Source organism: Uloborus diversus, chromosome 3 (assembly GCF_026930045.1).
Source record: "Uloborus diversus isolate 005 chromosome 3, Udiv.v.3.1, whole genome shotgun sequence".
NCBI classification, from domain to species: domain Eukaryota; kingdom Metazoa; phylum Arthropoda; class Arachnida; order Araneae; family Uloboridae; genus Uloborus; species Uloborus diversus.
This window is the reverse complement of record NC_072733.1, coordinates 99,705,487-99,719,573: the sequence shown is the minus strand read 5'-3', so window position 1 is coordinate 99,719,573 and position 14,087 is coordinate 99,705,487. Positions and strand designations below refer to the sequence as shown.

Genomic DNA, 14,087 nt, shown 5'->3' with positions numbered 1-14,087 from the left:
AACAGAGATGGGTCTGTTCCTCTAGATACAACCACCCAAAGGTGAATCCTGCTTCCGGTTTCGGAGGGAGGCATTATCCAGGGGGGAGGAGTGCAATTTTTGGGCACACATAGGGTGCTTGGTGCAAATTTTTCAAAAAAAAAAAAAAGTTCCCAAAATGCAATGCTAGATTATATTTGGTAGTCTAAGGAGGGTTGCAACCCTTCTCTGGATCTGCACTTGCAGCCAACCTTTTAGAAGAAGCCATTTCCGGAAATGGAATCTTTTCTAAAAAGAGAAAGGAATGTAATTGATTAGTAAACCCTGCTTTAAAACTAAGAGAAAGCCTAAAGCTCAAGCCAGGGACTTCTGGATAAGCATGGAGTTCCTAACAAAATAACCAAAATAAAAACTACGTGCAGGTTAGTTGCATTAACTCTGGGTGTGTGATTAATTTCCTGAAGAAGTTGTGAACATAACATATTGAATTCTCCCCTGGGAGGCATAGTTCATAACTTTCCTTAATAAGTATATACTTTTACTTAAACAAGTTATTTATTATTGCTTTCACAAGTGTCTCAATAGGATAAGGAATCATGTCACACAATAAATTCTCACCTCCGTTACCTAAACACAGAACGCCATTTCTCATTAACAAGTGACAGTAATGACATCACATTTTATTTTTCATGATATAAGGGAGCCCCCTTGTTTACTTTCAGCTATAAAGAAGTTGTGAGACTTTTGTAGAAAAACAAGAAGATAGATTTTGTTTGAAAAACTAAGTGGTTATTATGAACTCTCACCTCCGTGAACTTGAATTTTAGGGATGTAAATTAATGTAAAAAAAAGGAGTGAACATGTTTTCACATGTTTAACATGTGCAGATTGTAGAAACAAAGAAAAAAAAAATATTTCCCTTAAAAATGTATCCATTAGGCTTATAGTTATATTAATGAAAAAGTCCTCACCTCTGAGAGAGACCTTATCAATGTCATTATTTCTGAGGTGAAAATAAATGGAGGGGAAATACATCAATATTAGGCATTCTACCAAAATTATAAATTGCCAGTATAATCTCAAATTTGCTAAATACTATTTTTTAACACACATTTGAACTAAAAGGATAACTAAAAATTAAGCCATACTTTAATTAGAAGAGCTTTATATTAGATTCTCACTCATCGTTAAAATAGCTCATTGTCTGCGCAATCAACAAAATTACTACTTTGATATTAAATTTGCTTCAATTTTTAAACATTAAAAGTTTTTTTCTTGTTTTAAATTTTCGTGAACAAGGCATTTTGTTTATTTATGAGTAAAATAATTGGAACTTAGATGGTCCATTGTTTATGGTCAGTTCTAGTAGGTAACACTTTCACGTAAGAATGAAAAAAAAGAAAAGAAAAAAAAAGATTTCGAAATTGAAAATTATTTCTGTTCAAAAGTTACATTTTCTGGAGCATGATCCATAAGCTCAACTAACTGCATGTTATATATTGTGTGTTCAATTTTTGAAGAACTTTTTTTTTAGTTACAATCAATAAACACAAGGCCATACTTCATATTTAGAGTAACAGATGTGATTCATAAAACTTTTAACAAAGTAATGGCTCTGATTAACTTGGAAGCAAAGGGAGAGCACTTTTCGAATGGACTTGAAAAAAAGTAAGTCTGCAAGTTCTCAGCAAAAAGTAAAATAGAGGTAGAGTTGAAAATAATGATCAACGCATAGGTATTAAGAGCAAAGCTGTACAATTATGCATTAGATAAGAATAAGGTAATGTTACAGAAGTGGATACAATTGGATTTTGAAATGTGTAAAAAACAGGACTGGTGCATGAAAATCAAAATGGGTAAATTTTAAAAATTCTGAGATGTCTTGTAGTTCAACTCCATAGCTTAAACAATCAAAATAAAATTTATAACTACTTTTTCAACTTTGTTTAAGTTAAAACTTGATTTATCATTTTTTAATGCTCAGTTGATATGAATATTTTATTATTCCTTATTTTGAACTTGAAAAAAAACTTGTGTTATCTTTATATTGTATTCCTCAGTGACCCAATCTATCAATTCACCTTAAATGCTAGTTTTTCCCTTTTATGTGATTCATCATTTTAAGGATATTTTGTTATTATGTAAAGATTAATGTCCACAGAATATTTTTTCAGTTCATTCCTCTAAATAATTACTTGGTCCCAAGAATGAATTATCAAAGTTCTAATGTTACTGTTACACATTTCCTTTGCATTTATTTATGATCAGTATTAAAACTCTCAGATAATTAGGAGAAACAAGAAGAAAAAAGTGATTTCGAGAAATCATAATTGAGTACATTCATCTTGTTTCAGTAGAGAAACTCCTTTTAAACCATAATAACACTTAACAGTAAGTTAGTTACATTCAAACTTGACATGCAATAAGGTTTGGACTGTGAGAACAATTATGTATACCAATTGAAAAATTGCAGAACAAGAATGTATGACATATATGTGTAAAAATACTCATTATTTTCCTCATTTATTAATTCAGGGTTCTCCATGCAAGTCTGAATTAAAAAATTGTTGCAACAGTGACTATTCTTCTAAAAAAAGTGTTTAAATGACCTTATATGAACAGTTAAAGAGCACACAAATTGTTTCTGAATAATGTGAAAAATATCCATTAACACCTAAGTTGAATCAAAAATCTTTCAAGTGAGTTCAAAAAAAAAACCTTGTGAACAGCCAAATATAACATTGCTCTGTTAAACTCCAATAAATTGCCTCTTTTGATTTATTCAGAATCTTAATCATCTGAGTTAAAATTAATTACTAATAAAGTAATTACATATGCAGAGAATAATAGATATAGAATCAAACTCTTAATTTTAAGAATATGCAAAAGAAAAGTTATTTTAGTTTAATTGACATATTTTGCTAGGCATAAGTGATTGCAAAATTGTACTACTTTTAATAAAGAAAAGAAATCTAGCTAATGCAATTGCACAAAATGTTTGAACAAATGTTAAGAAAATATATCCCCCTTCTCCACATTAAAATGCAAGTAAGTATTTTACAGCACTTAAAATATGTTTTAATGATTCATGGACAAATGTTGATTTGAGGAATGATTTTCATCAGAAACAGCATCTGATATCAGGAAACCTAGTGAGTTAGTGACAGACACCAGGATTTAAGGCTAAATTTTTACCAAAGCTCTCCTTCCTTTTCCTTCGAAGGAACTTCAATCACCCGTGGTTTATCAATGATTCTTGCAGTACGATTTCCTTTCTCTACAATGCCTATTATCCAAGACTGAAAGCCTTCTTGCTTTTCAATATCTTTACAGTACGCAGCAGCTTGTTCTCGTGGAAGGCATATAAGAAGACCACCTAAAGAGAAAAAAAGCGAATAAATGAAACAATAACTAAAGCTAAAGCTCAGTATTGATAAATCCCATTCCTGTTTGGTGGTTACCAAAAGAATATCAATTTTAGAATTTGATGAAATTTTTTTTTTGTTTAAAACCAAAAATTGTGTGCTGCAGAGGTAATGTTTTGTTCTCTTTAGCGATAACGCATTTCAACACTGCAAAAATTACTTTTTCTATAGGCTCAGTTTCATATTCAAACAACCAATTTTAGAACTCAAAAATAGGAATTTTTGTTGGAGTATTTTTGCAGGCAGAAACATCTTTTTTCTTGCTAAAGATGGGCAGTGTGAACAAATGGGGACATCAAACTCCCAACTTTTTTTGATTGTAAAATCTAGGGGTCTACAGAATCAATTCAACCCACTCAGAGTCCCCAAAAGCAGAATACTTGACAATGTTCTGCAATGTAAAATCATTTGACCAAAATTGTTCTGCAAGTACTTTAAGCATTGTATGCGAAAAAAACGTGACACTTTGCACAAATTGGGTGCGAAAATCAAAATCGTTTTATATAAGAGTTTTTTTTTTAACTTGACTGTTGCTATTTATTTCTGTGGGAATAAGATATTTCTAGAAGCATTACAGCTTTCAACCAAATGACTAACTAAAGAGCACGGAATTTGGAAAATTAGTTGATCATGAAATCCATAAAATCAAAAAATTTTAACAAGGTGTCAAACCTAAACCAATTGAGATTCTTCAAAAATAGTTTATATGCTTTCTAAAATGCACAGGAAGAGCAAAGATACAAAATTTTCTAAAAATCCGAACTTAGGTGTCAAACCACATTTTTTTGGTTAATTTTACATGGCATGAAGAAGCAATTAAAATAATGTTACTAAATAAAGAAATTACTGTAATAATATATAAAATGAGTCGAGTTTGGGTTGAATATAATAAAACACTTCAAAACTTTCTAAATAATTGAAATATTTTCTGGATGCAAAGGGATTGAAATCTCAAATAAGACAACACAATTTCCGGCGATGGAATTGTTTCATTGTTTTCATGTTTCCAAAACATACGTGTATGGCAGAAATTGCACTGGATGAAGATCAATTGGGATAGTCTTACAAAGAACTTATCGAATTCAACATTGCAAGCTTTCCTTCAAATTATCATAATTTGCAAGAATTTTAGATTTTCTTCTAATTTAAGAAATCTGCAAAATTCTACATTGAGTTGGAAGCTGTTTGTAGAAAATTTACAGTTTCTACGGATTTTCTGCACCGCGGTTTCTGCAGATTTTCGCCACCCCGCGGTTTCTGCAAACTTTCTGCACTGCGGTTTGTGCAGATATTTGCAGAAAACTTTTCGGTTTTCCTCTCGCATTTGAACAGAATTCTTCTGCAGCTCAGGCATCTGTTCTGCGATGTACCTCGCAAATTTAGCAGTATTCTGCTTTGGGGCTCATAGTGTTTTTTTATAATGTTTCAAAAAACTTAATTTTTTGCACCGGAAAGTTATAAATAATCATGTATATAGTTCATTTAGGGAGAATTTATTAGTAAATAAACAAAAGCAGGCTGTTGTTTGGTGCCAATATATGCCATCATGAATTACTCATTAAATTGGAGATTCTTCTCTGGAATATTTCGCTTATCTGTTTGGCGTTGTTTTCACTAACCCATCGTCAATCAGATACTGACATTGGCAAGTGTCACATTGCTTTGTTTACTTTCACTATCAGTTCTTGCTGAATTCACTATAGAAGAAAAACAGTCAATCTTAAGATGAAATTTGGTGTACGATAGCTTTTTTTCTAAATTTGTGCCATATCTACTTCAGGGGTTCATTTTCAACAAAGAGAGTTCAGTGGCTAGTGGTTTCACTTTTCAGGATTCGATCTGGGTTTTATTTTTTGGGTCCCCATTTTGTGAAAAAGCAAAATATTTTTGCAATTTTTTAAAATTTGTGAAAAAGAAATTACTGTGAATTTCCCCCCTTTTTTCCATGGAAAAAAGTTATATCAGGTAAAAATTCAAATGTATGTAACAGTTAAAAATTTGACTGTATGCAATTTTTTTTTTTCTCAGAAGAATCTCTGATATGAACTTTTTTTTTGGCTGAAAATCCTGACTTTTCATTACCAAATTCAATCATAGTTGAAATCCATGATTATTTCACATGACTTTCCAGGTGCCAGGACACCCTGTAATATATATATATTTAATTTAGAACTATTTGGTCATTAAAGCAAAATAAACCAGCTAAAGTCTTCAAGGTTGAAAGAGCGCTTTTATGATAAAGCAGGGATGTGTCAACTGACACCCACTTTTGGAGCAATCTCAGCACAGGAAAAAAGTGACTTTGGAGCAGCTTGGCTCAGGAAAATAGTGAACTAGGAGCAGTCTGGCTCACCAAAAAGTTTGTTTTGTAGAAACTTGGAGCAAGAAAATAAAGTAATTGGAGTGGCAAAAAGTATGTTTTGAAGTAAGGAACTACTACACACACATTATATATATAATAATAATAAAAGTGAAAAATATTGAAAAGACCACACCAAGTACCCATAGATGCGCAATGCAGCAAAACTAAAAAGCCAAGTAAATATTAAATTAAGCAAACAGAAATTCAAATATTAAACAAATTATAAATAATAAATGATGATAAAAAGGAAAAATGTAAACAGCTATTAAGTAGGAAAGGATAAAGTATGAATCCAGAGCTCATCAGCCGTGGAGGATTCATTAATTATGGTCAAAATACCAAAATTTTAACTATGAACTAGAAGAGAATGTTTAAGCTCCAGTACATGCAATATATATATATATATATATATATATATATATATATATATATATATATATATAATAAAATAAAATCTTGTGCTACTGTTAAATATTTGCTTGAAGGTGAAAAAAAAAAGCATTAATGCATTGCGCACACTTTCTTTTGTTAAATATGGAATTTATTTAATAAATGCTGAACTTGTAAAGGCATAAAAATAAATGAAAGTTACCACACAACATGCATTCAATTAAAAAAAAAATGAATTGAAATGTTAAGCACAAATACATTTTTACTTTAAAGTAGTTAAGACATTTCAGTCACATAATTCTTTGCATGATAATCAATTAATCAATTCCTTTCTTGAAGTGAATATCTTATTTGACCTCATACCTATATCAAAGATGTGCCAACCAAAATTCGCTTTTGGAGCAACCTTGGGAGCAGTAAAATGGTGGGTTTGGAGCAGCTTGGAACAATAAAATGGTGAATTTGGAGCAGTAAAAGATTATTTGGAGCAGCCAGGAGCAGTAAAAGTAAATTTGGAGCAGCTTGCAGCAGCAAAAATTTTAATTTTGCATCAATTTGGAGTAACTATGGAGTTTCACACAAAAACATGTGTGACATGAAAAAATAACAAAAAAGGAGACTAAGGATGCAAAACCCCCATAACTCCAACTACTAATTTATTATTATTGCTATTAATTTGTCTAATATTTTTCTCAAATAGTCCTGTCCTGCTCTACTTTTCTCTTACACTTCTTCTGATTTAAATTTAGTTCACACATTTACTTTGCTTGACACATCACTGCTTTAGTGCACTTTTAAGCCATAGTGCTTTGACACCTATTTTTAAAATTTGTTTACTTCATAAAACTGAAAAACATATTCAAAAAGGCTGAGAAAAAAAAAGAAAGAAAGAAAGCAAACAAGAATGGTTAAATAGAAAATTTTTAAAGCAGCAAAAGTTACAAGCGAGTTTTAAACAGCTATTAAATATTTTTCTTTTTCTTTTTTTTTTTTTGGTGTGTGTAATTTATTGGTTTAACCTTATATATATATATATATATATATATATATATATATATATATATATATATATATATATATAAGGAACATATATATATATATATATATATATATATATATATTGTTCCTCGTTCAGTGCAGCTTCAAACTTTCTTTAAACGACCACACTGTGGTTGAGAAGTGTGCACAGGAGACAACTGGTAAATCAATCATCAGCAATTAAGCAAATATCAATTAACACCGTAAACTCAACGATGGCGCACGTATTTACATCCAAATACTCAAAAAACCCAGCACAAAGGCTAATACACACTTCTAGTGGAACGCTGAAAACGAGACTCCACAGTTAGAAAACAAACTAACTGACTCCTCCATTCACAAGAATTTCAGGATCCCGAACTCTGCTGATGAAGTAATTTTGAGCCAGGTTGTCTCCAACACCTGCAGGACAGTCTCAAAATGCCAGATGAGACAGTCTCTCTACGTCTGCAGCTAGCTTTTGCAGGGTTTCTCCTGTTTTCAGGAAACGGGACTTCAACTGGAGTCGGCTGAAATCTTTCTGGCACTTCTCACCGAAGCGAAGCTCCACAGCAGATGTGAGGGCGGCGAAATCTAGGCGCTGGCTGTCCGGAAGAGTCTGTAGAATGTCCGCCGCATCACCTCTTGGGGATGTTGCAAGATGGCAGGCCTTAGTAATCGAGTCCCATCCATTTGCTTTGGATACTATCCGGAACTGGGTCTTGTACACTTGCCACCAGGATTTGTCGTCAAACGTGGTGAGCTTAATTGAAGGTCGTGTAGCTGAAGGTACAAAATCACCAGCACCGCTTCCAGACATAGCCATTTTCCTTTCTAGATCTTTAAAGATCTCTTCATTAAGTAAATGAAATTTTCTATCTTCTTTTTCCAATTTATTTTCTACAGCATTGAATCGGCCTTACACTGTACCAAATTTTTCTTCAATAGCATCAACTCAATGCTCTATGTCATTAAATTTATTTTCCATCAGTCTTTACCGAAGTAAGGTCGTTTTTAATTTCTTCTTGGTTAGAAGTTAAGTCATTTTTCAGCACCGTTAAATCACTTTTAAATAGTTCTTGATTTGCAGCTAAACCACTTTTTAATTGGTCTTGATTTGCCAAACATATAATGTCCAAGGTTACACTAATTATTTCAAGAAAGTCCAGAAGAAGCTCCACATTGGACGCCAATTGTTACTCGTTTGGTGCAACTTCAAACTTTCTTGAAATGACAACGCAGTTCTTGTGAAGAGCACAGGAGATTCATTCACAGCTATGTACAGGAAATGTAGTTACAACTGCTAAATCAATCATCAGCAATAAAGCAAATATCAATTACCATCGTGAACTCAACGATAGCACACGTATTTACATCCAAATACGCAAAGATCCAGCTCAAAGGCTAATACAGACTTCCAACGGAATGCTGAAAACGAGAGTCCACAGTTAGAAAACAAACTGACTCCTCCATTCACAAGACGCCCGGTGTTTTATACCGAGCAAAGAAATATCAAGAAAATTCTTCAATTTTTTAACTTCTACAAATTTCTCATTTTCTTTTTATTCCATTCACAAATCTTATCTTTCAGAAATGGAGGGACCATATACTTCATCCGAATGTAAGAGGGTTGTATATTTATTACAAGAAACTATTTTAAAGTTACGTTACTAAGACAATTTCAGATGAAAGATAATGGAAAAAAAGCCAAACTTAGCCAGATTACAACAAATTAATCACAAAAATAATTACTATTTACAGAATTTGTAACAGTATATATATATATATATATATATATATATATATATATATATATATATATATATACAGTGAAGCACAATTTATACGTTTTTGAAGGGACTGTATGAAAAAACGTATAATAGGTATAGGTTAATGCATATTAGACTCCAGAGGGACCAATTTAAAAAACGTATAATTGATAAAAACGTATAAAAGAGAAACGTATAAACGGTGCTTCACATTATATACATATAGCTAAAGAAAAGGAAAAGAGAGGCTGCTTTGAGATTGATCTCATCAGCATTGGAAATCTCAAAGTATGAAGTATCAGAACTACAAAGCAGCAGCCAAATTTAGAAAAGATAAAAAATGGGGAGAGAATGTAATGAATATACAAATGCCTGGTGTGGAATATATATATATATATATATATATATATATATATATATTTACATATATATACATTAGGGTGCTCCTTATTTATATGGGAAAATTTTTTTTCTCGAAATTCAGCAAGTGACGCCCCCTAGTTTTGTGACACTTTAATAAAAATTAACGTGTGCAAAATTTGAACTCGATTGGTCAATAATAACACGTGCCCCTAGGATGTTGAACTTTAACACTTTTAATAATTTTCCCACAAATCTTCGAGTTTTTACATCAAACCCAGTTCATCGTTTCTCCTAGGTTAGCAAAATATTTTTACAGTGAGGTAGCATTAAAATTGATCTTTTTAATTACTTTACATCATCTAAGCATTTTATATTGAATAAGAATAAAATGATGCTTTAGAAACTTTACCTTAATCGTACGCTTTTCTCAATGTATCTCGATCGTGTGTATTTTTTCCCCGATAGTCTTGGATATTCTGTAAAATAAATTGCTTTTATAACTCATGTATGGTAAATTGTTTGTGAAATTCTTCGACTAATTGTGCTCCTCTTTCAGTTGTATGATTCACAACTTTCAGCATTTTAACAATCTTCCCTTTAAATAGCTTCCTTCATTTTGCCGTAACTCAGGATCAAGTAGGAAAACATCTTTTGGTATTTGAAACTTATCAAACAGTTTTATTGACTAGTAATTGATTCTATAAAGAGGAAAATTTTTATTAAGAAAGTATTTCAAATCATCTACCGTTATATGAAATTCTTTATACAATCATCAGATAGGTCTTACTTATCAACAAGCATTTTTTTGGAGTAGTCTTTTCGTACCTTCAAAGTTGATTCCTTCATCCAATCATTCAAAGCTACTAGTTCATCCCCTAAATACCACAAGTGATTTATGAATTTTCCAATTGCTGCTTCTGCTGAATGATTATCATTTTGTACGCTGCTAGTTTTTTTTTTTGTCGCATTTTATTATTTAAAGGAGCTTCGAGTGGGTTGCTGTGAAAAACTATATCTTCATACAGCATTTAACAGTAAAAACAGCAATTAAGGGTTTTCTCCTCAAGTAAGGTCAATTTAAATTGTTTCCTAAATATATAAATTTTCAAACAATAAATTCATTTTGCCACTCATTTGGCTCAGGGATAAGCTCCAGGTTGCCGAAAACATATCCCTCTAAGAGGGTCTTTACCAGTAAATATTATTCAAGTTTTGCAAAGTCTCTGTAATCTTAAAGGGAAAGTTCTCTCTCAATATTCACTTTTTACAAACAACAGTATATCATCGACTTCGTCTTTAAGAATGTAAGTTGTGTGTGTACTTGATTGAAATTTTATAAGTGTTGAATGATGGAGATATTTCTACAAAACGCTTAATAATGGAACATTAGATCTAGAAATAAGAAAGGGAAGAACTTCTTTAAAGACACACTCTGCAATAGGATAAGTGTATGATAATGGCAATCCAAATGTAATATATCACTGTTCAGTGTTTGCTCTAAAAAATGCATGCACAATTTATGTGGCCGGTATTGCATGCTGTTGTATCAAACACTACAACTTGAACAGTTAGCAATAAAGAGCAATCATCTAAGATTTCATATACAACTGAAGAAATATGTCAGGAATTTCGAGCAGCTGTTCAACATTGGGGCCTGAAGCTATCACGGTAAGCCTATCGGCATTCTTTTTGAAGTTACATCTGGATGTAGCTTTGTATCCCAGTGAATAAGTACAAAATCTGAATTTAAGTTCATGCAATTTGATTTTTCCTCGAGAAGATTTCCTCTTGCTCTCTTAAGGGATCTACGATTAATTACAAGGTCATTTGAATTTAAATTGACTGCAGCTACATAGACTGTTAACAAATGAACAGAATCTTTATACCTATATGGCATTTGTCTAACAGGGATGAAAGGCGAGAAGATATCAACAATTGTCAAGCATTTTTGCGTTGTATGAAATGCTTGACAGATGTAGAAAAAAGGTACAGGTTAGGATTTACATATAAGGACTATGTTCTGAAATAGAAGAAAATTAATTTAAAGTATAGATTTTTTACGTTATCCAGATCTGGAATTGTTTAAAATTTATATTTTAGATATAGAAAATATAGTATCGAGGATTTTTGAAAATTTATATTTTAAAAATTAAAAATTGCATAAACAATTAAGTATATTTATAACTAAAGAACAGAAAATTAAAATATAATTGTAATTTCTTATATTTATAGCATTGAAACCTAGCGACCTTATTCGCCACACCTAATACATACGCAGAAAATTTTTTAAATCAACACCCCCAAAGCCTGGAGGAGGCAATCTGTTATTGTCAAAGATCATTCATTAACAGCCTAGGCCATTCATTAATGGTCTTTAGAATCTTTTGTGTCCATCTTGGTGGAAAGAAATGTTCCCCTTCCACTTAGTTTGGAACGAGCTCAGAAGAGCGGTATATCTGACCCAAGGTCATTGGTATGCATGCACCCTCTGTAACATGTAAAATTTTGCAGAGTGAAAGTGAGAGAATGGTCAGTCTGGAAGTAGCAGCATATATTGAAGTTCCAAATTACTGTAAAAATGAAATGTAAGAATTTTTGTACGTAAAAAGGAGAAAATGCGCAATTTCTTCTTCGAAACTCAAAAAAGAGGGCATTAGGGGCACGTGTTAATATTCATGGATTGACTTAAAATTTTGCAAGGACCATTTATTTGTATAATGGAACAAATTGAGGGGGGCGTCGCGTAAAATATCAACAACTTCAAAAATAAGGACCACCCTAATATACATATATATATATATATATATATACAGTAAAACCTCATTAAGTCGTTGTGGAAAATCTCCATAAAAATCCTCGAGTATACCTGTGCGCAAGAGGGCGCTTTTCGATATGCAAATTTTCCACCTCTCGGCTCAATTTAGTTAGATGTCGTTCTGTTCATGTATCGTGGATTCGTGGCATTCGATAGCTTGATTTTTGTTGATGTTGGTCGCCTCGTGGCAGTTCGAATAGCAAGGGCAATTTGGAAGCCCTTTCGTATGTAGAATCCAAATAAAGTTAATTTAGTTTTTAAAAAAGTTGCCTTAGCATTTTCTTTAGTCGTCACTCAAGGGACCAAAAATTTTTGACCACTTATGTGGAGTGGGAAATAAAGGAAGAAAAAAAAAGCCTTACAAATATTCATGAATAGCAGTAGAATTTTGTGAGAAAAATAATAGCTTATGTAATCAAGCTTATGTAATAGCTTTAGTCTTACCAAACTCAAACCACTGATGATGGCTGCAGCAAAGCAAATCGAAACGTGTGGAATTTCAACTCCAATTAGACCACGGCCAATAAGCCCGGAAATGTTATCTCCTCATATGTAATCAATGTCTATAAATAAGTGGAAATACGAAAAAGGGGGGAAAATACTAAAGTTACTTTGTTTTATTTTCTCTTGCTTATACATTACTAAAGAACAACTAATTTTAATGTAGTTACGGTACATTAATACAATCCTTCAATGTTGACTCATGAAGTTGTTGCTTACGGGAAAAAAACTCTTCTAACATACGTCAAGCTTTAAATTCTGTTTGTAGTTCCTTGAACGGATGTTAAATACTGACTAACTTTCTGCAGGTATTAGATTTTGTATGTCTTGCTGGAAGGAGTTAGATTCATATTCTCGGCACTTCTCAGAGTCACAGCAAGAAGTATGCTTTGAACGACCAGAACGGAGGATCGAGATTTCAAGGAAAAATGAACATCAAACAGCCTTTCAACCAAGTCCGACACTATTTTCTAAGATCTAATAAGGAAAAGGAATTTTATAAAACATTTTTTGAGTGACTAGTTAACCAGGTAAAACTAAATTTCGTGACCAGTAAAGGAGGATCATTTTACATTACTGTGAATGAGACCTTGTCGGGATCAAAGAAAAACGACCACTTAAACGGAGTGACCACTTAACCGGTCGACTACTTATTGAGGTTTCACTGTATACATACATATATATATATATATATGCACATATACACAGTCCAGTCACATTAATGTGACCACCACGTACTTTCCACGTCAGAGTTAAATAACCAATCACAGAAGGCAGGTGGCAGCACAATGCAGTTGACCGTATATAAAGGGTGTGTGAGGGCTTCGGAAAACATTTCAATCGTTGGCGTAATGCAGAAACAAAGCAATTTATCAGACGTCCAAAAGGTCATGATCATTGGCTTTCGGGCCAAGGGTGGAAGCATTTCCGAAACGGCCGAGTTTGTGAACTGTTCGCGTGCCGCCGTGGTAAAAGTGTACCGTGCATGCAGGCACGTAGCTAGAACTTTGTTAAGGGGGGGAGGGTCCAAGGTTTCACGAACTTCAAAAGAGGAGGCATGCTAAAGCAAAATTAGTAGCTCATATTTACGTTAAAAAATAAATCCAATTAAAACTAATTATTAAAATATGATAATTAACTAAAATTAATTAAATAATTGAAATTGATAGAGCATTTATTAAAAAATTATTTAACAAAAATTTTACATTAAGTGGCAAAAAAATTATTGTCAGTTTATAAAATTAACATTAAACTAAAAGTTTTCCCATACTAAGTTTTCATACATGGATAGAAAAATTCCATCACATAAGCTTCCTCTGTTCTGATGCTTTGAAAATGAGTGATATAATTCCTATTAATAAAAAGTTCACAATAAAAGAAAATCGGAAAACGAAAACTGTTCTATGGATTACTTGGAAAACGCAGTTTAATAAAATATTAAATCTTTGTAATATATTTCAACAAAA

The 14,087-nt window shown here is 32.2% G+C and overlaps 1 protein-coding gene across 2 annotated transcripts in view; it reads right to left on the bottom strand.

The window, feature by feature from the left end:
- Positions 1–584: 584 nt before the first annotated feature.
- The window catches only part of LOC129218272 (inactive selenide, water dikinase-like protein), a 257,798-nt gene continuing 244,295 nt past the window's right edge, over positions 585–14,087 (bottom strand). For both annotated transcript variants that reach the window (XM_054852500.1, XM_054852501.1), the window contains one exon: positions 585–3,355. In XM_054852500.1, the coding sequence (XP_054708475.1) occupies positions 3,171–3,355 (185 nt within the window). In that variant the 3' untranslated portion in view covers positions 585–3,170. The remainder of the gene's footprint in view (positions 3,356–14,087) is intronic.